The following is a 23,950-nucleotide window of genomic DNA, read 5'->3' on the forward strand; positions in this document are numbered from 1 at the left end:
AGCACCTGATTTGTATCTACACTAATAATTACAATGACTCACTGACCACAGTCTATCTTGACCACAATTAATCAATAAGCTAATGAGGCTTCTTCCTCACTGCATGTGTAATTTTAATTAATAAACAATTCTTGATTCATCATATTAAATATGTTAGTTCTGACTTTGGAATCAGGATGATTCCAAGATTGAAAATCTGCCCTTCATTTGGTTCTTGAACATCAAGCACTGGGATCTGATGTAAAAGCATTTGGATTGCTATTTCTAGCAGGTAAAGCTTGGCTGATTTATGCCATCTTGGTTGGTGTTTGTCAGATGACATCAGAGGTCAATGAGGAGATAAATGACATTCACTTCATTAACATTACATCAAGATAAGAACTTTGGGACAAATTGGTCAATGGTTGGAATTCAACTTGGGACTGGAACAATAGAATGATTGCATTACAGAATTAATTCTCATCCATCCTTAACCTCTGAGCAAAGACCACTGGGACATATAGTCATAATAGACATATTATAGTCATGCTATTTTAGCTCTTTTTAGTTTTTGGTCACAGGTCCAATTAGCCCTCCACAGGAGCTACCTTGAAAGTCCACACAGAGTGAGACTTTTAAACTAGTCATTAATAACGATAAGACTTCATTATAATGCGATCCCTCTAAACACATGGTAAGGATACTTTGTTCTCTCTGAAGCAGCTGCCTGTTAATATACCTTTAAAATAACACAACCTTCTCACTTTCCATACCTCATTTGCCAAAAATTAGAATTATTAAGTAGTGGTCTTTGATGATATTCACACTTTTCCCCGAATGATATTTGATTTTTAAGAACATTAATATTAATAGTTTGTTGCTGTTGTTGTTTAGCTCCAGGCCAACTCTGTTTGAGAAGACCTGTGATCAAAGCTGTGACCATCCCATATTTTGAAGGAGTATCCGGCAGAGATTAGAGGCTCCCCTAAGTTTGTGAACAAAAGCATTTCTATGAATTATAATGCTAAATGTCTCCAAGTAATTATTTTCCAGCAAAGTGTTCCAATCTATAATTCTGCTAATCCTCTGCACATGAACAACTTTTTTCTTGTGAAATGACCAACTGTTTATTGTGAAATTTTCATATCTCTCTGGTTAGTATCTGAAACAAATGTACAAATGTAGTTTTCTCTTGCCGCTTATAGTTATGCCAATTGGGATCATGTTGAAGCACTGCCTTTAAGGGATTTTAGCCAATTATAGGGACCAATTCTTATTTTCACAGTCTCTGTTAAATAGTGTTAACTGTTTTATATGACAAAGGAATGTAACAATTATATTAGTATATATGAACATACAGTGGGCTTTCATGCAGTTTCTATCCCCCAATTATCACTTATAAGATATTAATCAACCAAAGGCAATAATAAAAGACTAAAGTGTTATGCAGTAAGATTGAACTTAAAACAATATAGCTCTGAAGCAAACTCGTAAAACTCCATAGCTCATAATGATGTCATTAGATAATTGTATACATAAACAAGTAAACAGTAATGCTGATGTTGCTTAGATGTCAATTTACAATAGAATTAATGTTGGTTGTTATGGAAGTACTTCAGAAAGAATGCTTCATTATATTTGTTCTGAGTCATTACATTCTGAGTTCAAATCCCAGTGAGGTCATCTTAGCTCTTCATTCTTCTGGGCATGATAATATTCAAGTAAAAATCAAATACTGGGGTTGATATAACTGACAACTCTACTCCCCTCAGAATTGTAGGCCTTGTGCTGATGTTAGAAACAATTATCTCAGAATCTCTAGCGTAGCTAGAAAGTGTGCCACCTGGGGCAGCCCTTCTGTTTCCCAACCCTGGACCCCACAAAAACACATATTACCTACAGTAGACCCAAAAGTAGTGCCCCTTTAAAACTGCTGCCCAAGGTGGACCGCCCCCCACCCCCACCCCAGCTATGCTAATGCTTAGAACCAAAAACTGTACTTTTAAGAGAGAATGTGTGTTTGTGCATTTCTAGGTCCTTGGGAATAGCTTATATCCCATCAGAAAATATCCTATTTCTGGAAAATCCATTGTTTGAGTGCTTCCACTGCCATCACTCAAAGGATTTATGGTTGCACAGCAAACTTTAGTCATTAATCTTTCCTGAAATAGACAAAATAATGAAATACTAGACAAATGCTTCCATTGTTTCTCAGAAAATATGACAACAAAAAAAGAATTGAATAAGTTGACTCGTCAAGTAGTTTCTATGGCCCTGTATTTCCTGAATATCAGGAAATAAATTGAAATAATATTTCATGAATTGAATAAAACCTGAGAGAAAACAGGGACGGAAAATAGACATCTAAAAAAATCTAATATCCATTACCTTATCTCACCATATTCTCACACAATCACTCTTAGGTATAATAATAATAATAATGATGATGATAATAATAATAATAATAATAATAATAATAATAATAATAATGATGATGATGATAAAACAGACAGAAAATTGCAATGACTAACATAATTAAGAGTCAAGCAAAGGATATGAGTCATTTCACAGATATGTCCATGGAACAACATGTCAAACTTCAAACTTTATATGAACATGCAATTAACTCACTTTCATATTTAAGTCTTCTTAAAATGTACTTATAAACGTATGTATATATGTGTGTGTGTATATCTATATAGGGATATATATATACATATATATGCATATATATATACATATACACACACACACACACACACACACACACACACACATATATATATATATATATATATATATATATATATATATATATATATATATACACACACATATATGTATATATAAACAGGTAAATTGACATAATACAATGTCTGCAAGTTGATGAATACCACCTATTAATCCCCTCCATTTTCTTATTGCTATATAAATTAATGGTAAAATTACTTTTTACCCACACCCATTTATTGCACTTGGTAATGTAAATTGCCATGCAATGAGAAAACACTAGTGTAATAATAATTGCGTATTCTTCCAGCAGTATATTGGATAGATATTATCCCTTTGTGGGATATGATTCCTGCTCAAAGCTAACTGGCAAGATCTTGAAGGTTAATTTAAACCAAGAAAAATGTAGATATGTGTATAAGAACTATGAATGGCTAAGAGCATAGAGTAGCAGACACCCAACCAAAAAAAAGATAGTGTTCATATCCTGTTGCCAGCATTTCATGTTATCCATAATGGAGACACCAAGTGTCGACTGCCTTGTCCACTTAACTTTAAGTGGGCACCTCTATAAGTAGAAACAATATTTTAAAAGTGATGCATATTTTCTTGGGTGACAGTGCCAGAAAACCAGTTGTATCAAACTGGGTTTATCTGGACATTATTGTCACCCATTAACAATTCTGATTAAGAAAAACTGTGAATATAACCCAATAGTTCAACAAATATATAATCTTAACTTCCGATCTGAAGGTCAAAAGCTTTCCAGCCATGGCCATCCCAAATGCTATCCAATGTGTCCTTCACTTACTTAAGAAACCAAGTTGTGATTTCAAGCACATCTGGCAACTATATATTTACTGTATGTTGATGTATGCATATGTGAAATGGCGTGGTGGGGGGGAGAGGTTTGGAAAATAAATAGCTGTAAAGTTTGAGAACTCTACTATGGACCATGTTGTTACTGGTTCAAATACAACTATACTGCTGTGTCCCTGGGAAAGGCACAATTCTGTTTGTCAGTCTTTGTAGAGCTGACAATAGGTTCCAGTACCTTTTCAAGTTGGACAAGCCAATGAGGGAGCCACTAAGTGGTCATTTGACTTGCTAGAAATAGCAACCAAAATGATATTGGCTTAAGCTGGAAATGTGTATTTATTAATGTCCAAATTTGCTGTAGTAATTTTCTATTTTAAATACATTTTCTGCAATATTTTCTCAAATAAATTCAACTTGAGTTTGGCCTATTTGTATGGTGTCCAATTAGAAACACCAGTTGTTATTTTAAAAGACTGCTAACATACTTTTTGTGGAGGCACAAATAGTTGAGTGCGTGGTCATACCAAGGGAACAGGCCCGGGATTAAAATTGCTGTGGATGGAGGAAGGTGCCATTTTGGAAACAAAGAGAAGCATAAAAACTGAGATGAACAGTTTTCCATGAGCATTATAAAAAGAAATAAACTTTTTGAAATTTGCTGGAAGTGGTTCTAGGCAGCATAGCATTAGATTTTGCCATAAAAGTTCTTAAATTACAAGTAGACAGGCATTGTGTAATGTTCTTGAAAAAGAAATTTAACTCATTTTTTAAACTAGTCACAGGATATCCATACCATTTGATCAAGCAAACAAACACCCAACCTTTTGGTAAGAGAAAATAATCTGAAGAGCTCAGGAAGTCATGTTTTTCTTTTAAACTGGTGATATAATTTCCTTGTGTGTGTGTATATAAACACACACACATATATATGTATGTATATATATATATATATATATATATATATATATATATATATATATATATATATATATATATATATATATATACATATATATACACACACACATACACGTATTTATATATATATATATATATATATATATACATACACACATGTATATATATACAATGACAGACAGACAGAGGCCTGTATGAAATGTAGTTCAGTTTTGTGCCAGGGAGAAGCACTACTCGTGTTATATTCCTGGAAAGGCAACTTCAGAGGAAGCATTTAGCCAAGAATAAACCTCTGTACTTGGCTTCAGTTGAGTTGGAGAAAGCCTTTGATAGAGTCCCACACTCCCTCATCAAGGTGGTCATTGCGGAAGCTAGGGATAGATGAGTGGTTGGTGAGAGCTGTACAGGGATGCTGTCAGTAAGGTGAAGGTCAGCAATGAAAAAATCAATGAATTTAATATACAAGTAGGAGTTCACCAAGGATCAGTTTTCAGGCCCCTCTTGTTTATCACAGCCCTCCAATATATAACAGAGGAATTTAAAACTGGCTCTTCTATGCTGATGACCTTGTTCTTATAGCTGAATCACTATGTGAACTAGAGGGCAAATTTCAGGTGTGGATGCAAAGTTTTGGAATCTAAGGAAATTACAGTTAATTTAGCAAAGACCAAAGTCCTTTGGAAATGATACCATGGACAAAACTTAGAACAAAGAGTGGTACAACAGCTTCAAACATGGCCACACTTCAGTGGACAGTGAGGCATGCTCATGCAGGCCATCAACAAGCTGAAACATGGAGCTGTTTGAGAAGGATCGGTGAATAGTCATGGAAGATCATGTAATAATGCAGGAAATTGAAATGAGAATAAGCACAGGAGTAGTGCATTCTATTCAAAAGGAGGATTTGTGCAGGCAGAGAGTGTTGGCAAAATTCGTCCCCAAACTCCATGTGGAAACTACTCAGGACAGGAAATGCTGGACTGTGCAAACTACAACCCAGACTTTATAAAGACCACCATCACTGACGATGAGGCATAGGTTTAGGGTCTCTGATTGATGTGTTTGGTTATCTTGCATGAAAATGAAAATCTGATAAGTGCACACTATGCCTGTGTACTAGGCATGATGCTGGTCTACTGGTGCAAAAATTTTCACACATGTGCATGAAGGGTGACATCACCCTTCATGAAATTTTGCCCACATGGCATTAGTTTTGACAGGAGAAAAAAAAAAGTTGGATAATCTTTGAACACATCTCAGTTCTTTTGTCTGTTCTGGCATAACTTCTACAGCTGGACACCCTTCTTAATGCCAGCTTTGTGCCTGTATTTGTCCCCCATCACTACTTGACAATCAGTGTTGGTGTGTTTATATCCCAGTAACATAGCAGTTCAGCAAAAGAGACCAATAGAATAAGTGCCAGGTTTTAAAGAAAAAAGTACTGAAGTCAATTCCTTTGGCTAAAATCCTTCAAAGTAATGCACCAGTATGGCCGCAGTCAAATGACTAACACAAGTAAAAGACAAACAGACAGACAGACATACAAGCATATATATGACTGCAACAATATATCTACCATTTTAAGTATTATAAATGTCAAAGAGTCAATTTGAAGAGGAAATAACTACTGCTAAATTATAAGCATCACTATCAATTTAGCATTTTTTCATGTTTACTTATGTTGATAGGTTTTTTCTAGCATAATGTCTTGGTTTCTTGTTAGGTTTCGTAACAATTCCCTAAATGCTACATCAGAGGTTTGCCAAAAGCCTAGTAAATCTAGATTCACTAGATTAACTTTGAATGGTTTTTATAATAATTAGAATTCTTAATAACACAACAATTATAAATCTTTATAATACTAAAATTCAAAGTCTGTCTTCTGCAATTTCAGTGAAAAAGGTACATTGCATCAATATATACACTTTAACACAAGCCTTTTTGCCTAAAATAACTTATGGTTCATTTATGGTCCTTCAAACACCCAAAATAGAAAAATGTTGTTTATTATTGTACAATACAGTTAAGTAATTTTCAACCATTCATGAAATGGAAACAATTCTTGGTATCAATACACACACTCACTCACTGACAAACACACAGACATATCATAAAGAAAGGGGGTGGGATCACATTATCTTAATGTGTTCTGTCTTACAAGCAGAACATCACATATGTGTGTCTGTATCTGCCCGCTCTCTCTCTCTATATATATATGTCACATAAAAGTGCCCATGTGACGCCATGTAAAAATGCCCATGCAGCATCATGTAAAAACACCCGTGCAGCACCACATAAAAGCACCCAGCACACTCTGTAAAATGATTAGAGTTAGGAAGGTCATCCAGCTGTTGAAACGATGCCAAATCAGACTGGTGCAGCTCTGGTCAAACTGACCAACCCACATCAATATGGACATCATGTGTGTCTTACAAACAGAATATCATGTATGTGTGTGTGCCCCATAAAAGCACCCATGTTGCACCACGTAAAAGCACCTGTGCAGCGCCACATAAAAGCATCCAGCACACTCTGTAAAATGGTTGGTGTTAGGAAGGGCATCCAGCCATAGAAACTATGCCAAATCAGACTGGAGTCTGATGCAGCTCTGGTCAAACCATCCAACCCACATCAACATGGACAATGGATGTTAAATGATGATGATAATATACACAAGGTGCATTCAAAAAAAGTATTCGACTTATTTTTCCTGCCAAAACTAATGACAAAATGGGCAGGAGGTGACATTTAACAAAGTGTTGAGAATCCATGGGTTTTTGAATTGACATTCTAAACCATATCTTATAAATTATAAATTATATGCCACAGCATGGTTGCAGTCAAATGACTGAAACAAGTAAAAGGTAAAAGATATATGTATGTGTGTGTGTGTTTGCAACAAAACTATATGAGGAGCTTACTTTCAAAACCAGTATAAGTGCATATTTGGTCGATTTCATGATAACCATTAAAACACAGTCTGCTGCAAGCTGCTAGCTCCATGCATGTGAAATGTTTTTCAGTCATACTGGGATAGATGCCATATATAAGACAGGAGATGAATCTTAGTCTTCCAATCAGAATCAGAGAGATTTAAGTTGTTGTTTCCTCAATTACTCAAAAGTCATTCTGATGCATATATATCTGGTTTTGAAAGTAAGCTCTTCGTGTATCTGGTTCATTTGCATTTAATCTCAGATCAGCACTGACTGAGCAAGACCTATGATCATCCCATATTTTTCCTTAGCACAGTGTACTCAGAACCACATGATTAAATGTGCCCCTAAAATGATTTGGAAGAGATCTTGCAGTTATTTGTAGCATGTCAAGTGGACCTCAAAACTGGTTCATTGAAGCTGAACATACTTATGTTGTGGAGATGAGGGACACTGCCTAGGTTAATGATAATGATGTCATCCTGAAAATCATTGCCTTTCCTAACGAGAGGCATTACAATGCCTGTAAGCCAATCGTTTAGGGAAGTAAAAGGTGCCTTTATGCTTTGCATAGCCCAAAAACTCTGCTGCATAACAAAATGTTGCTGGTCCTTGGGTGGGGGTCTCTTACCCTGAAGATTCCTACAAGCTTTGCAGAATATGCTTACCCATTTTCTGTTACAAAGAAAAGAATAGAGTAACATTGATTAAATTGTACATGATCAATAATTATCAGTTGCAAATGCCATAGAGATTCTGTGAATTGATTTTAACTTCCTAGTTAAAACCAGTTCTCTGTACTATATTGAAAATATGCTGCATAGATTGTCATAGTTGGCATTGTGTTGTTACTTCCTTCTACAGTTGCTTATTGAAATGTGAAAAACTATTAAAAAAGTAAAAAGGAAACACATATATCTGTTGCAAATAATATATAACATTGTGTTCTAAATTTATGCAGAATTATGATAATTCTCATTTAACAAATTGGCCACCATCTGCATTCTTTATTTCCCAGGCAATACTGGGGGGCATTATTCTAGTTTCTTATATGTACAAAATGTTGACTTTTACTTTTTTACCCCCTAGAATTCCACCACCAACAATAAACATCACTAGCAATTGTGAGGCTTTCCCCCCACCCACCACAGTCTAACCCAAGTAGCTATTATACTGTCTATTCTGCTGATGTCCTTGAGAAAGTCACAAATCTTATCCAATCTTAAACCCCTTTCCTCAAAATTTGTAGCTTTGCATTTTAAATAAGATAGTTATATTAATCTTTACTTGTTAAAGTCATTGGACTGTGGCCATATTAAGTCTGATATTATTCTGATGGTCTTTTTTTGATGAAGCACCAGCTTATAGGGACATAAACAAACTAACACTGGTTGTCAAGTGATGAGAGACAAACACAGACATATGGAAACACATGTACACACATATAGATACATATATACATGCACACAGATAGATAGATGTAAATACATGATGGATTTTCACAGTTTCTACCAAGCAAATTCGCTCACAAAGCATTGGTTAACCTAAAGCCATAGTAGAAGACACTTACCCACAGTTCTGCACAAATGGGACTGAACCTGAAACCCCATGGTTGCAAACCAAATCTCATAACCACAAATCTATGCTTCATTTGTTACGTCTGCACCTAAAATCGATTATCTTCCCAGTGTGGAGCTTGAACCAATGACTTTGAGATTAAAAGTTTTGTGCAGCATTGACTGTGCAAGTCAGGTTGTTGGTTGCTCTCTCTAGCTGAGTTATTAGGTTGTCACTCTTTAAATGAAACAGACTTCCAACTAAAAACTGGTATCAAAACTTGTCCTCCTTGCCTTTCATTTCTTTTCTTTTCTAATGTTTCACTCACTCCTTTATTATATATCACTACTGACCTGAAAATCTTCACCATGGATGATTATTAGAATAAATACTGATGGTATAAACAAGACATTCAGTTCATTACTAGTTAAAGTATGCTAAGAAAATCTGTCTTTATTGAATTATAACATAATTTTCTTTATTAAATAAACATAACATGGGTAAGGCTCAGAACCAGCTGAGGTGAAACTTAATTGATACTGATGAGCTGAATGCTTTTGAATTGCAATGAATAAAATATCATAATGGATATCAGGATCTTCATCAGTGAATTGCATGAAGCAACCTCCTGGTCTCAAAATGCGTAATGATTCCTCTAATAAACAAGCAAACTTTTGCATTCTCCTTTCTTTGATGTCATCCTTTAAAAGACTGTCCATTGTTCCCTTATCGACAACAATATCAAACACCTTGTCCTTGTATGGAAGAAGGCAGGCATCAGCAATTATACAATCAAAACCAGAAGACAGATTACCCTTTGGAACAACAGAATGAAGTTTCTTTTGGTGTTCAATGACACTTGCTACATAGTCTAAACTGTGGACAAATATTGGATGCTGAGATTTTTTAAGAAGTTTTTGAGAAACAGAAGACATTCCACAGCCCAAGTCCAAAATTGTATTTCCTTGGACGATAGCAAGTTGATTTAATACAGAGTTTGAAACCGTTTCTGAATTTAGCAGCCAATCAAATTCATTTTGTTCTCTTAAATTCTTCTTATAGTGATATTTCCAGTATTTTAGTTTACTTAATGCTTCACCTGAAATAAACAAAGTAAAACTATTTACAAGGTGGAAAATCCAATAACAATTGAAATTGTCAGTATGACACAGAAGAACATGAAAAAAAAAAAAAGAAACATACCCACAGCTCACACTCTACACAATTACTACCCAATAATACAACACAACCCAGATAGCATAAATTCCATACAATCACCATTCAATACTAAAAAACGACACAACCCACACAGTACATAACTACCCGACACTAAAACACTAACCCACATAACACATGGTTTTCAACCATTTCTTGCCTATTATCAAACTCACTGGAGATACACCCAAAGGACATTACAGCCTTGGGGAACTTGATTTACAGGATGTCCATGTCACATTTTACAGCCTCTACATAGAGTATTGAGAAGCAGTCATGATGTGAACATTTTGATACCCAGTAGGAATCATTATGATACAAATAACTTTCTTCCAATATTTAAATAGCTTCCAGTCCTCCATATCAGCTAACTTTTTCTCAGCTACAACTTTAATCTTTAGGTTCTCCAGGCCAAACACCCTAGAATGATGTGAGAGGCAAAAGTCAGTCAACTGCAAAATAATTTGAACTATGATCATAAAGGGAAGTAACTAAATACTGTGAAGCATTCACTTGACTTTTCCTACCACCTCATCATGAAAATAACGTTAATAATAATTACAGATGAATTACAAAGACTTGCTTTTTTTACTGACGATTTTAAAAGTATATTGGAAAAGTACTCAAGATGAAAAGTGGACTTTAGTATTATATGTAAAACACACGCGATTCAGAGGTGTGTTTGTATGTGTAATCATGCCACTCTGTCTAAATTTTGTATGTATGTATGTGTGCGTGTATGTATGTGTTCATGACATTTTTGAGTGTTGCATGTACGTGTGTGTGTGTTACCGCTAATGTGTTGTTTCTTTCTATTCTAAAATGTTGAAAAACTTAACATGGTATGACACCAGAATTCTTGATTTGAGGCTTCTAGGGTCCAAATCCTTTTGAAATTTTTTCATGCAGGGGGTTTACATCTAAGACTTACGTCGGTAGAAATATTTTATTGTGACATTGTGTAGTCAAGTCTAAAAAACAAAGAAATACACTTACGCAACCAGAAATTAAAAATTAGTACCATCCAGTTGTACACGCTGATTGCCAGCATTCGTTTCATCAAATCTATTTTTAAATTGCAGATACACACAAAGAGCCAATACAAATTAGTCTCCATAGTTTCATCAGATCCATTTTTATATTATGATACATAATAACTTCCAACACAAGCCATCATCCTTCATTTCATCTATTTTTGAACTGCTTACACATTTCTAACACAGACAATCGTGTGTGTGCGTGCGTGTGTGCGCGTAAGTATGTATGTATGTGTGTCTGTGTTACTGTATTGTGTTTGTTTATCTTCCTCCACTCCTTGAAAACCAGTGTTGGCTTGTTTACGTTCCCGTAACTTAGCCGTATAGTCAAAGAGATTGATAGAATAAGTACCAGACTTTAAAAAAACATAAGTACTGGGGTCGATCTGTTCAACTAAATCTTTGGGGTCAGCGCCCCAGGATAGCCCACAGTCAATTGACAGAAAGAAAAAGAACATTCAACTTTGACATATCTTGACAAGTGTATTTCTCTTTAGAGTTTAGTCGACCATGTAGTTTACAATTTACATTATCGTCACAGTTTCCAAACGTTATTATTATTATTATTATTATTATCATGTAGTTCAGTTACAAGAGTTAAAACAAGGCAAGTCAATGTTAACTTGCTTATATTATCTTTAGTCTTTTGAAATTTATAGATTGAGAAGGGAGGCAACTCTTAAGTAACCTGATATGTTAGAAAAATTCAATAAAATCATTAACTCTCTCTCTTTCTGTCTTTGGTTCTGTTCATGAACCAGAACCCAACAAAGCGATTAGTCCTTTCCCTAACTCAAACGCTGCTATCCTAAGTTAGCTTTAACCTCATAGACCTCCACTTAGATCTATTTCAATATTTAGAAATACATATTGCGTGTATATTATTCCAAGAGCAGCAGCCTCTCCGACAGCCAACTTTCGTCCTCCCAACATCTCATTCCATTGATTATCTCTTCACAGTGACAACTAATGCTGTTTCCATAGGACGTAACTAGAATGGGCAACGTGCTGCCCGCGGGACTTTCTGAATGGTACACCTAACGAAAAATTACCTTAATTTTTTTTTTTTTAGAAGTGTGGTCCATCTGATGATGAACCATATCTCATGTAGCCTGCTTCTCGGAAAAAATTGCCCATACCTGATCAACTCTGTCAAAAGACACTCGCACGCGCGTATATGTATTTGTTGTTGAGTAACTAACGATCAGCAGTAACCAATTAACTTAATGCAAACACGGTGATGCAGGCAGGAAAAACAGAATTCAAAGTATGTGCGTGTTTGTGTGTGTATATATATATATATATATAAATTAAAAGGGTAAATGATTATCAATTTATTAATTAATAAATCAATTAATAATTAATAATTTTTACCAAGCCCATATATATATATATATATATATATATATATATATATATATATATATATATATATATATATATATATGGTGGTGATAGATCTCCGTCGTTCGACTTTGACGGTTCACTTTGTTCGATCAGCTGAATTTCGTGCTCTTGAATTTACATATAAGTAGCTTAGCATTCCATAGACACGTGTACCTTCAAGTAGAATCAGTTGCCTAGAAATTGCAGGTACATATTCGACAACTTTAACAAATACATCCATGATAGATAGACACTGCGAGAGGTGGGAGGGGGAATCGGGGAGAGAGTATGCACAGTATAGCCGAAAAGTTAAGAAATTTGTTTCGCAACCACTTGGTTCCCGGTTCAACTCCAATGTGTGGCATCCTGAGCAAATATCATGTTCTAAAGCTTCGAAATTGAATTGAATCGACAGAAACCCCTCCGGGCGGATTGTACCTGTGACTCATAAAATAAAGCCTGGCTACACTGATTCTACTTGAAGGTACACGTGTCTGTGGAATGCTAAGCTACTTGCATGTAAATTCAAGAGGACGAAATTCAGCTGATCGAACGAAGTGAACCGTCATAGTCGAACAACGGAAATCTATCACCACACACACACACACACATATATATATATAGTTCAAATATACAGAAGACAAAAGACGAAGGCAGGTGAGGGAACAACGAGCAGGTGTGTTAGTTTGACGTTCGGAAGAAATGGAAGTCTTTGACGCTTCCAGCTGACGCTCTTCGACAGAAAGGGATGAGCGGAAAAAATGGAGAGAACGAAAAAAACGGAGAGAGAAAAAATGTGCATATAAATATCAAAATAAAAGAAATTATATATCATTTAAATGCAAAAGTAACTTCTCAATCACCTTGTGAATGTGTGCGTGTTTTGCGTGTAACGATGACGTGTATGAATGGACTCAATAACATTTGGGAATGTTTTTCATATAATCGGCATTCTAAGCTTTTAGAGTTTTATATATATATATATATATATCCTATAGATCCTATATATATCTTTTGGCCGTACAAATTGAAGTCTATACGTAGAAGTTAATTAGATTTGATTGATACTTAATTTAAATTCCTCGAGGTTAATTGTTGAAAGGGAAGTATGCAATGTCCGAGAATTAGCATTGCGAAAGAAGCAACCATATTACGTTTGGGGCAAATAATTTCACCATCGTGAAATACTTTCAGTTTCTTTTAGCCTTACGATTACCCCACTCCGCGTTCAACAAAGGATTGCAACGATGCCCCGCGCTATTTTAGCAACGACTAATTCATAGACTGACGATGTCTAAGTTAAACTCTTACTTCAAAAGTCCTAAACTGTTAGTATTTTATAAGATGCATTTTTCCTCGGTCAAAGGGAAGTTCATACGGCGGTTGTTGTTTGGTCCCAGGTCATCTATGATCAAGCAGCCTTGTCTTTTACTTTTTTTTTATCTGTGTCATTTTTTAAAGACAATACAGTGTACTTTGAGTGAGATGTAGTTGTTGTTTCTAGCGAATCAAGTGATTAGACAGAAACTCAGTGTCCAGTATATTGAACATGCAATGTAATTTGTTTTGTCAATAATCATTTCCATCTCATTTTAGAGGAAATCCGCAACCGTTCCCTGAAGCTTAGCAGTATTTTGACTGCTTGTGGAGTAAAAAGTCACCAGTTAGTTGGCCTAATGTAATTGTAAGAGGTGAAAATCGTCGATTTTTGCAGAAGTACAGTGTAAAAAGTGACTATGATAGATCTGCTTACACTCTCGGTGAATTTATAGCCATTCCAAAGAAATATAAAATAAAATTACATTATTTTAACGAGAAATGTAACATTGCGAAAGACGACAGCATCCAATCACTTTATAAGATTAGAACACCCTTTTCTTGATCAGCAGAAGTTAAAACTTCCTAACCTCGCAAATTGCATGTTGAAAAGTGTAAAGGTATTAATTAGATTTTAATCGATAAAGAGTATTATATTCCTTTACTAAACGTTTTTTTTTTGTCTCAATGTAATTCAATTTTCGATTATATCTTAAATTTCTTCTTATCTAGCTCTTGTCGCTTTTTGTTGTATTTCATTATCTCATCGCTTGTGTGAACTGATTCTATCTTCTCCACCCAATTGTTGTTGACAGATGCTTGTTAATGCTGACCGCTGACGAAAAGCTGCTTACATCCAGCTTGAAAATCAACAATGATTTTAGGCCCGTTCTTTAAAACCTATTTCGATAAAGGGTCATGTTAAAAAGATACATTTCGGCAGAACGACAAGCTCAACTTCCCTGTGAAACCTGGACTCTACCACATGAATATGGGCAGCCGTCTTCAGTGCAAACTCAAAATCAAGATAATTCACATAAAGAATTCAAAGATTGTGAGAGAATTTTCGCCAGGTATGTAGAAATTAGTAATATAGTAATGAAGGTATTACAAACATGTATGCATGAATATAATCTTTTACTAGTTTCATCCACTGGGCTGCGGTCATACAGGGCCCCTGCCTTTAGTCCATCATAACGACCCAGGCACACATTTCAGTCATTTTACTTTTATAAGTATTTTTTTAAGACTAGGATAAACATCAACACAGACCTACATATACATATATATATATATGATGGGCTTCTGCAATATATACGTCAACTACTTTCGCTCAATTCAAGGTACGAAACAATTGTATGTATATAATTCTGTTAGAGAGCTGTTCAATGGGGTGGAACATGAATCGAGATGGTTGCGAAGTGAACTTCTTAACCACAGTTATGCTTGCATGTAACACACACACACACACACACACACACACACACACAGAAGCGCTAGCAGGCTAGCTTAAAGATAGCGAGTTGTTACAGAAGTTTCACTTCAGACAACCAGATCTATTTATACAAATAACATGTTTCCGGTTGGATTTCGCTTAGTGTATAAGCGTAATGGTGGTCAAGTATGCGAAAGGATTATTATTGTTATTCATGAATAATATACTCTCTAATTGTTTATTTCATGGACTTGTTGTTCTTTTGATTTGAGTAAGACCTAGACCTAAATGTCTGGTACCTTGATGATGCTTGTTTGGGAGGCCCTTCTGACAAGGTGCTTGCAACTGCGAGGACGATGATCGAGGAACTTGGTCGTAGATCTCCAAATGCGAGCTCTGGTTCCTTAATCACCCAGTTTCGCATGAGCAGACTACTAAACTATTTGACTCGCTCCCCTCAATCGCGATTCCTCCTTCATCAGCGTGAGCTCCAATTACTGATCCAGCTTTTGAGTCCATCTTTAGATCCAAAATGACTAACCTCGAACAACTTTTTAAAAGCCTTGAAGTGAGTCCCACCAAAATGTTTTTATACTTAGGAATTACTTGTCCATTCCTAAGCTATTGCATTTTCTGAGAGTTAGTCCCTCTTATAGATTCCTGTCGTCCCTCCAATACTTTGACGACCTAATCTTCAGGAAACTCGAATGCTTCGTCAATGTCGCACACACTCCCCAGACTCCCGCGACCAAGCTGCTCTGCCCTGCCCAAACGGTTTCGGGGGTCAGGGTCTGCGCAAGCGCTCGTCTCCATCTCTTCTCCGTTCTTTTCCCCATCCACGCTTGCTCCCCTTCGGTAGGCAACATCCTCTCCTCTCCAACATGGACTAATTCCAACAGGGAGATGGATGAAGCTCTATCACAGAAGAGAGAGATGGGCTTGTCAGTTCTGGTTACAGTGGAGGATAGACAGAAACAGAGACTATGGGACAATCTGTGTTCAAGTACTACTTTCAACTCTCTCCTTGATCAATCTGATCAATTTTCAAGGAGTTGCCTACTTTCAGCTGGTGCAAAATTCTCAGGGGACTGGATCGATGCCCTTCATCTAGTCAACACTGGAGGTCTACTCAGTCTCCATGGCACTCAGAGTGGGCGCTGACGTCTGTAGGGGACTGAGAAGCCGCTGTGGTAGAGCCCTCGACCCCACAGATCTTCACGGTCTATCTTGCCGCCTAAATGCTGGTCGCTTCGCTCGTTACACCGAGCTAAACTTAATCATTAAGCGGGCCCTGGCTCAGATTAATATCCCCTCAGTTCTGAAGGCGTCGGAGTTATCTAGAAGTGATGGAAAATGACCAGACGGTCTTACCTTCTGTCCTTGGGTTAGAGGTAGGTGCCTCATTTGGGACGCCACAGTCTGCGACTCCTTTTCTCCCTCCCACATCTTGGATGCTGCAGTTAATGGGAGGGTCACGGCTTCCCTACCGAACGGAAGAAAACCCTAAAATATCGGGACCAGACAGTGAACTGTCTCTTCCAACCTGTGGCGTTTGATACGTTCGAAGTAACTGGGCCACTAACCGCAAAGTCCTTGTCAACGTTGGCAGCTCGTCTCATCGAGGTGTTAGGTGATGCTCGTGAGGGCGCTTGGCTTTCCAAACGCCTTAGCCTCGCCATCGCCCGTGCTAATGCGAGCTGGCTTGCTTCTGTAGGTTCCGTTAAACCTTGTGGTGTGCAACCAGTTGCTATGATGAAAAAGAAAGAATTCTCCATAAATGGTTTCAATACAGTTTTAACAAAGATTTGGAAGAAGTAGATGAAAGTTCTCCGGTAATTTTCTTTCATGTAAATAAATGTTTATGTTAATTTAAAAATTTGCCAGCAAAATCTTATGAAATGACAATGTTCTAAAAGATGTACACGTTTATATGTTATATATGAAAATAAAAAATGTTCCCTGTCATTCATGCATCATATGTGATACACATACCCAGTTTTTATTTTCAACCCATACAGTAACTTGGGACTTATGAAAGGAAAGCTTTATATTACTCAGAACATATGAAACAAGAGCTAACGAAAAATCTGAAAACAAGCATGGACATTTTGGACAAACTTATGAAAATGCTTTAGATAGGCAAAAGGTCGAAATAAGATTTTTAAAATATGGATACACGATGTCTGAAAAAAAAAAAAAAGACAGAAAGGTCTTAGATAAAAAAAGGGCCGCTATGCGTTTTGCGGTGAGCTGACGAATCTGCCAGCATGCAGCCTTAACTATTGAAATATTGATACACAATAAATATGTATTTTTACCCCCATCACCACCTCGCCGAATACATACTGTCAAATTACTGAAAGAATAAAACTCTGAAATCCATTCCCATTATTAGAAAACTGAACGAATCCTGCATTTTCAAATAAACAAATAAGTTCATTACAGGACAATCTTAGAGTTTAGTATTTCACTTTTGTCAATGATATAATGCAAGTGAAAGTGGAATACTAAACTCGACCATCACTCAGTTTTTTATTTCAAGAACTTGGTCACAATTTTGGAAATTATTCGAAACAATGATTTACAATTAACATTAGTTAATCGGTAAATTCAGTGGCGTAGTTAGTAGATGGGGTGGGGGGTCTGTCCCTTTTTAATGGGGCTGCGCACACTTTAGCTACGTCCCCGAGTAAATTTATTTGATTATTTTTCTATGTTAAAAGCACAGGTAATCAATTAACGGGTACTACTAAAGCAGCGCGGACCCGAACGCGCAGTCGCGTCCGCGCTAGCTAGTCGTGAGTGGTCGAACCTAACCCTAACCCTAACTCTAAACACGTATTCATTTGCACACGCGGGTTAGGGTTAGGATCGACCACTCAAGACTAGCTAGCGCGGACGCGCGACTGCGCGTTCGGGTCCGCGCTGCTTTAGTAGTACCCAATTAACGTAGAACTGGCACAACGCCAACAATTTCGGGGATAGGGTAAGTCGATTATATCGACCCCAAAGTTCACTTAGTACTTTACCTTTCATCCTTTCATAAGTGATAAAATGAGTTCAGTTGTTACTTATTTTATCGCCTCCGAAAGGATGAAAGGCCTTGGACGGAATTTGAACTCAAAACGTAAAGATGGAAGAACTGTAACTAAGCATTTTGCCCGGCGCGGTAACGATTCTACCAGTTCGCCGCCTTATGAAAAATAACATAACGTTATTTCATGGATCTTTGCTGAGCTGTACCTGACTTCGAACGCAGCCATCTTTATATTCTTGGGTCATTAGTGTTGGATAGAATGCGTTGCGGTATTTGTTTCAGGCTGTGCTTTGTCTCTGAATTTTCATCCTTTCGAGATCGATAAAGAAAAATAGCAGCCCAGGGCGGTGAGTTGGACGAACCGTTAGTGGATACTTTGGGATAACTGTTTCATCCCTTTGCGTTCTAACGGCAGTACCAGCGATTATACTGGATTGTCTTGGAGAAGGGAGATCTGCATACACGGGTTAACTGCTGGTCTTCCACCCCAACATTATAGGTGCGGATACAAGATCAAGCCTGATCGGCGGAGGCCCTAAAAGAAAAACAATCATGTTTTTACACTCCAATTAAAGGGAGGCCTTGATGGATGCGATTAATAGGATTGAGGAATAAAAAACGCTAAACATCAAGTCTTCGGTGACCAAAAATGCTTATAGCGACAAAAAAAAAAAAGAAGAAAAAAAGACGTTTCTTAGTTCTCAAACTATTTACTTTGCTTTATGTGTTGTTTTATTCTATTTTATACAAAGCTTTATTTTTATTCATATCAAGTAACATGTAATCGATCTGATTCTTGTCCGCCCGGAAACGTTCATCTGGAGCCAATAGCAACATGTTTTAATTTTACTGTTTATTCTTTCTCTACACTTCTATCATTTGTAAAACTAAACAAGTGTAGTGTGTAGTGTGTGTGTGTGTGTGTGTGTGTGATTTGCGAACTTTTATTGTTTTAGAAAAAAAAAACTGAAGGAAAAGTGCTCAACATGTATGTGGAGTTTGAATATTTCATAAAAGTCTGATGTTTCTTGAATTGTAACTGATTTTCATATTGTTAATTATTCAACCGATATCGTTTGAATAATAATTTTAAAAATAAGCTTTAGCATGCACACACAGACGTACACTGCCACTATTATATACGTGTGTGTGTGTGTGTATAAAATATATATATATATATATGAGAGAGAGAGAATAGGGAATATGAAAATTCCACACGAACGATGAAATAAACTAGCTATAAAAAGGAATAAAAATTAAGCGACAAGAAACATGAAATATGAGAATTGTATCAGTCATCAAGGAGAGGCCGTTCACACGAGTTATATAAGATGTGATGCAACAAGTTTTAGAAAGCAACAAGACTTCCATGCCAGAATACAATATAAATAAGAATCCGTTTCAAGCCCAAATTTTCAAGTTGAAAACAATCAACAAAAAAGAAATTTCGTAAATATTGTATGAGTAATGAAAATTCTATGCGTTTGTAAGTGGAAAGCATCTACGCAGTCGATTCTTTAACAAGAATTAGTTACGAAATCTTCCTCAAACCACATCCTACTCGCCTTATAAATGGATATAATGGACAGTGATGTACAAAAATATGGGATGGTCATAGATGGATTGCTTTTGATTACAGATCTGCTAAATCAGAGCTGACTTAGGGCTAAACAACTTGAAAAGCTTTAGTCAAATAAATTGGGGTTATCAGGCCATGCTGCGCAGTTATAAACAAAAAAGGTACAAAACTAAAATCGAAGGCACAAAGTTGATAGAACGGTCTACTTTTAGCTGTGAACGATAATAGTTATTTAATATAGAAACATTATAACCTTGGATGAAAATAAAAATGCGATGCTTATAACTTTCTCGTTGCTAGTAACAACGTTCGATCTGGATTTTGTTCATGGTGTTATTAAAACACGAGTAACCCCTTTTGAGTAGCAGACCTTGTGACCTTGCTCATCGTATATTGGGTCAACACACTAAAAGAGTAATTTAGCACCTGTCGTAAGTCGTACATCATATATTACATTAATTATTATAGCATATATATATATTAGTGTAATCATGCATCACCATTGAGCAAATCATTAAAAAAAAATTCGAAAGAAACGAAACTGTTCAAATTTAACAGACTCGCATCTCAAGATTCTGATGAAATTTTAGCAAAATGTAACATTTCTTATAATTATGAGTGTATTACAAAGTATCATAACAGACCGCAGGTACTTCCAGGCCTGATGTAAATAAACTACAAGCATGATATATACATACATCTGTAATGTACGCAAGGCTTATTATGTATCGTAAATGTGTACAATTTATTTTAATAACTAATTGAACAATATGGAATTACGCTTACTGGAACTTAGTACACCGGGCCGTTCCACAACTAGGGTTTCGATTGGTAGGCACATGCATACTTCTCATGTCCTTGTTAAAGACTGAATTATAAATATAAGGTTTTGCGGCAAGGCACGAAAAACCAATGTTAGGATTTGGTATCTGTAAAATTAACTGAGGTATTCTTAGTAATAAAATTAAAATATTAGCGTTGGGAACATTAACAATGCATATTTTAATAAAAGTCACCGAAGTACTGTAGGAAACAGACCGACTTTCGAAATATATGAAACAAATACAAGACTAGAGGGGGGCAAATACCTACCTTTCGCACCTAAACTGGAACAATACATGACTGGCCAACCGATATAACGCATCCTGATCAATTTAAAAAGAAACCCACATGCATGCTTATTTATCGTTAACAGTTCCATAACATGCTTTCCTGTTCCGTTGCCACTAAACACTTAACATTTCTCTATTCAAGTATTCAACTTTATCCGATCAATGTTAAATGCCAAACTTAATCAAGAAACAGATTCCTTAATAAATTCATTTGGAGTTATCTCCCTTCAATAGTACTTTATCCTTGTCCACATTATAAGAGGAGGGTGACTTGGCAGACTTGTTAAAGTTGTGGAAGAGTGAGGCTTCTCTTACACTCTGAGTTCATATCATGCAGATGCCAGCTTTGGTTTCCGTCCTTTCAGAATCGATAAATAAAGTACCAGTCAAGTACTGGAATCATTTCTTCTTCTTCTTCTTCTTCTTCTCACACGCGCACACTCTTTCTGTGAGAAAGACTTGGGACGGGAGGCACTCACAGCATCTCTTTCAGGAAAAATGGAGAATAGCTTGCAACCTCTTCTCATAGAAAAAATAATACATGACTATAATCATCCAGGTATGGGCCAAGGTTCAGCATAGAATGGAACGGAAATAAAGAAAACTGTACAATGTATTATTTGTGAAATAGTTTGTGTGAGTGGTGGAGGGACAAGCTAATTGAATGGTTCACTAAAGTGCTATTTAGCAAATGTTGCTATGATATATTTCATTATATTAAAGCAACTAATATATGTGTATATATGCATATTTATACATACATATATTTTATTCATTTGCATAATAGATGTGAATGGAATTATAACAGAAGACAGGATACATGGATATATATGCATACATACATGTGTGTGTGTGTATTATATATATATATATATATATATATATAATGTAGTATATGTATGTAGTTATGTATGCATATCAATGTATTTCTGAATCTGTGTATAAGTGTATGAAGGTATATATGAGTGTATATATGTTTGCATGTGTAAATGTATGTGTGTGTTTGCATAAATATATGTGTATATGCATATATGTATGTGTGTATGTATGTATGACTGTATTCTTTTACTTGTTTCAGTCATTTGACTGCGGTCATGCTGGAGCACCACCTTAAAGGGTTTTAGTCGAAGATATATAAATATGACAAGTTTCTTTCAGTTTCTGACTGCCAAATCTACTCACAAGGTCTTGGTTGACCCGAGAATATAGTAGAAGACACTTACTCAAAGTGCCATGCAGTGGGACTGAACCCAGAACCATGTGGTTAACAAGCAAGCTTCTTACCAACCACCCATGCCTGTGCCTATAATATACAAATGTAACATTATCCCATTTTACATTTGTCTTTCATGTCTACATGTGTTGGACAGTTCTTCTCCAGCAAGATATCTCATAGCATGTTCTTGTCCTTTGTCATCTCCTTCTTGAAACTCAGGATCCTGAGAACAGCTTCAACCATATTTGCTTTTGTCTTCCTTGATCTTCTAATTTGCAAGTGTATTTTATCCTTGGATCATTTGGTACATTTTTTTTACTCAACTGACATCCTACATACGTACCACGTCCAAAGCCATGCAGTCTTCTCCCTTGCACACTGTACCTGATTACCTCCTAAAATATGTCTGTAATATTTCTATTAGTTCAGTTTCTCCCTCTTGTCCGTGCACTCTAGCATTACGTACCCAACAGACCATACTTGCCTCACATCTTTCCATACTTTATACACCATCCACAATCAGTTTGATGACCATGCAACATCACATTACACACACAAGCATCATTCAGTCTGACTAATACTGAGGAAGAGACTCCCTTTCTTCTTGGCATAACTCACCTCTGCTGCTCATTGGGTCATCTTGTCAACAAAAGACTATTATTAACTACTTCTTGGGAACCTCCCAAAAGTTTCAAAGAATTTATTTTAGAGGTGTTTTTACTACTAACTATTTCTGTACATCTTCTAAATACAGAATTATCTTTTTCTGTCAGCCTGCCTGTGAACTCACTACACCTATTTTCATTTTTTTCTGCAAGTACACATTACATAGACCAAATCGAATTCCTGTCTGCTCACACTACAAGCACAAGCATCATTCAATCTATCCATCACCGAAGAAGAGAGTCCATTTCTTCTCAGCATGACTTACTAAACTTTTTCCTACCTATTCTTACTCTGACCACTATGATCTTAGGACATTCATCTCCACTGCTCATTAGGTCATCTAGTCATCAACTACTTCTTGGGAATCTTCAAAAAATTGCTAACGATTCTGCCAGCTCACTGCCTTATTAATCATGAATTCAGATTTTGGCACAAGGCGAGTTATTCAGTGGGAGGAGATGAATCAATTACATCAACCCCAGTATTCAACGGATACTTGTTTTATCAACTCCAGAAGGATGAAAGACAAAGTTGACCTCAGCAGAATTTGACCTCAGAATGAAAAGACAGATGAAATGCCACTAAGCATTTTGCCCAGTGTGCTAATCATTTTGCAAGCTTGCCACCTTTTGCCTTATTAATAATAATAATAATAGTATATATGTGTATGTACATGCATGTATATATTTATGCATAAGAATGGGTGAATCTGAGTTTTAGAATAGATAGATACTGTCCCTACAGATAAGAGGTGGCTAAATGTTTTGATGGTATGAAGGGCATCCAGCTGTAAAATCCCGCATCAAAAAGATTGCTCAACCAATGCTTACATGGTGCTCCTTTTTTGTTCTGCTTTTTCTTTTTCTTTTCTTTGTCTTTTTGTTTGTAAAAACTTATATTATGGAAGAATCATGACTATTACTTAGGATTTGTATTTTAATTAAAAAATTACAGTTGTGATTAAAAATTGCACTGTATCGTAATGATGTATATGTGTATATACATTTTCAT

At 36.2% G+C, this 23,950-nt stretch overlaps 2 protein-coding genes and 1 long non-coding RNA gene across 7 annotated transcripts in view; 1 reads left to right on the top strand and 2 right to left on the bottom strand.

Moving 5' to 3' along the window:
- Positions 1-9,048, bottom strand: part of LOC106873606 (sorting nexin-6) — a 56,750-nt gene extending 47,702 nt beyond the window's left edge. Inside the window, exon 1 of the mRNA XM_089354507.1 lies at positions 8,953-9,048. Coding sequence (XP_089210633.1) covers positions 8,953-9,033 — 81 coding nt within the window. The 5' untranslated portion in view covers positions 9,034-9,048. The remainder of the gene's footprint in view (positions 1-8,952) is intronic.
- A 318-nt stretch (positions 9,049-9,366) lies between these two features.
- On the bottom strand, positions 9,367-21,611 carry LOC106873607 (citrate synthase-lysine N-methyltransferase CSKMT, mitochondrial). 5 transcript variants are annotated; one of them, XM_014921052.3, is made up of 2 exons: positions 21,038-21,567; positions 9,367-10,038 (listed from the first exon to the last, which is right to left on the bottom strand). In XM_014921052.3, the coding sequence occupies exons 1-2, from the start codon at positions 21,144-21,146 to the stop codon at positions 9,401-9,403; spliced, it is 747 nt and encodes a 248-aa protein (XP_014776538.1). In that variant the 5' UTR covers positions 21,147-21,567; the 3' UTR covers positions 9,367-9,400. The 5 variants fall into 5 exon arrangements, 4 of the variants coding, with proteins under 4 accessions (XP_014776538.1, XP_052824485.1, XP_052824484.1 ...); XM_052968525.2 differs by lacking the exon at positions 21,038-21,567 and adding an exon at positions 20,732-20,994; XM_052968524.2 differs by lacking the exon at positions 21,038-21,567 and adding an exon at positions 13,441-13,934.
- The window catches only part of LOC106873608 (uncharacterized), a 10,792-nt gene continuing 1,161 nt past the window's right edge, over positions 14,320-23,950 (top strand). The window contains exons 1-2 of the long non-coding RNA XR_001409901.3: positions 14,320-14,514; positions 14,710-14,967. This is a non-coding gene — a long non-coding RNA (uncharacterized LOC106873608). The remainder of the gene's footprint in view (positions 14,515-14,709; positions 14,968-23,950) is intronic.

The sequence above is a fragment of the Octopus bimaculoides genome, chromosome 6 (genome assembly GCF_046866305.1).
Source record: "Octopus bimaculoides isolate indiv1 chromosome 6, ASM4686630v1, whole genome shotgun sequence".
NCBI lineage: Eukaryota > Metazoa > Mollusca > Cephalopoda > Octopoda > Octopodidae > Octopus > Octopus bimaculoides.

Coding starts and splice junctions, on each gene's coding strand:
- LOC106873607 (XM_014921051.3), bottom strand. CDS start 11,271: ATGGAGACTAATTTGTATTGGCTCTTTGTGTGTATCTGCAATTTAAAA. Junction 10,039..11,150: donor AATTTTTAATTTCTGGTTGC/GTAAGTGTATTT, acceptor TGTTTATTTCAG/GTGAAGCATTAAGTAAACTA.